General features: G+C 51.8%; 1 protein-coding gene across 1 annotated transcript in view; it reads left to right on the forward strand.

Moving 5' to 3' along the window:
- The window catches only part of arhgef40 (Rho guanine nucleotide exchange factor (GEF) 40), a 41,933-nt gene that overhangs the window by 32,530 nt on the left and 8,205 nt on the right, over positions 1–1,198 (forward strand). The window contains exons 16-18 of the mRNA XM_024136064.2: positions 8–67; positions 513–698; positions 888–1,196. Of these exons, the coding sequence (XP_023991832.2) occupies positions 8–67; positions 513–698; positions 888–1,196 (555 nt within the window). The remainder of the gene's footprint in view (positions 1–7; positions 68–512; positions 699–887; positions 1,197–1,198) is intronic.

Consider the following 1,198-nt stretch of genomic DNA (forward strand, 5'->3'; position numbering starts at 1 on the left):
CACACAGAGACTACTGTCCACACTGACCAAGGTAAACACACAGAGACTACTGTCCACACTGACCGGGGTAAACACACAGAGACTACTGTCCATACTGACTGGGGTAAACACACATAATACTGGCCAGAACGGAGCAAATGGAATGGCATCAAACACCTGGAAACCATGTGTTTGAGGTATTTGATACCATTCCACTGATTCCGCTCCAGTTATTACCATGAGCCCGTTCTCCCCAATTAAGGTGCCACCAACCTTCTGTGACATGTACATACATACATTATACAGTACACACACGTACATGACGCCTACTGTAGACACAGACACAAGCATGACACGCTGTCACGGCACACATGACACACACACACACATACTGAAATAACCACAATTCAAACAAGCATACAGTAACAGCAACAAACACGGTTATGACACTGTCAACTAACCCTTGTTTCTTTTTTTATACCCTCCCCGTCTCTCCTCTCCCGACCTTTCTCTACCTCTCTCCACCCCTCCAGGCCAACCAGTGGTGCGACGTCATCTCCTCCACCTCACCCTCCCCCTCCACCCCCCTCTCCTCCCTCCCTCCCATTCCGCCATCTCGTTTTCAGGACGCCCGTGCCTTAGCCTTGGAGCTGGGTGGTGGAGCTCTCCTGGACCTGTGGTCTCAGACCCTTGAGAGATACCAACGCACTGTGGCCCAGGTCAGTCATTCAGTCGCTCGATGTATCTATTTATTTATCTGTCTATCTACCTACGGTATCTATCTATCTATCTATCTATATATCTATATATCTATCTACAGTATAAATCTATCTACAGTGTCTGTCTGTCTGTCTGTCTACAGTATCTCTCTCTTAACAATGCCCACTGTTTCTGCTACTGTTCCTCAGGTCAAACCCAGGCTGCTGCAGCAGGCAGAGCGAGGGCAGAACCAGGGCCAGGCCCGTCCCAAGACCCCCTCCACCTCCAGTCTGTGGGACCTGATGGGGCCCGAGGGAGAGGGAGACTGGGGTGTGGGGGCCGGGGGAGGGGAGGGAGGCCTCCAGTCCTGGGGGTCCCTGGCTTCACTGTTTCGCCCACAGACCTGCTCCACGCTGAAGATAGGAGAGGAGAAAGGGAATAAGAAGGAGGGAACAGGAGGAGGAGGAGCGGGAGGAGGAAAGTTTCTGCAGAATCTGCTGTATCCGGCAAAGAAGAGCGT

Source organism: Salvelinus sp. IW2-2015, unplaced genomic scaffold, assembly GCF_002910315.2.
Source record: "Salvelinus sp. IW2-2015 unplaced genomic scaffold, ASM291031v2 Un_scaffold775, whole genome shotgun sequence".
In the NCBI taxonomy this organism is placed as follows: Eukaryota; Metazoa; Chordata; class Actinopteri; order Salmoniformes; family Salmonidae; genus Salvelinus; species Salvelinus sp. IW2-2015.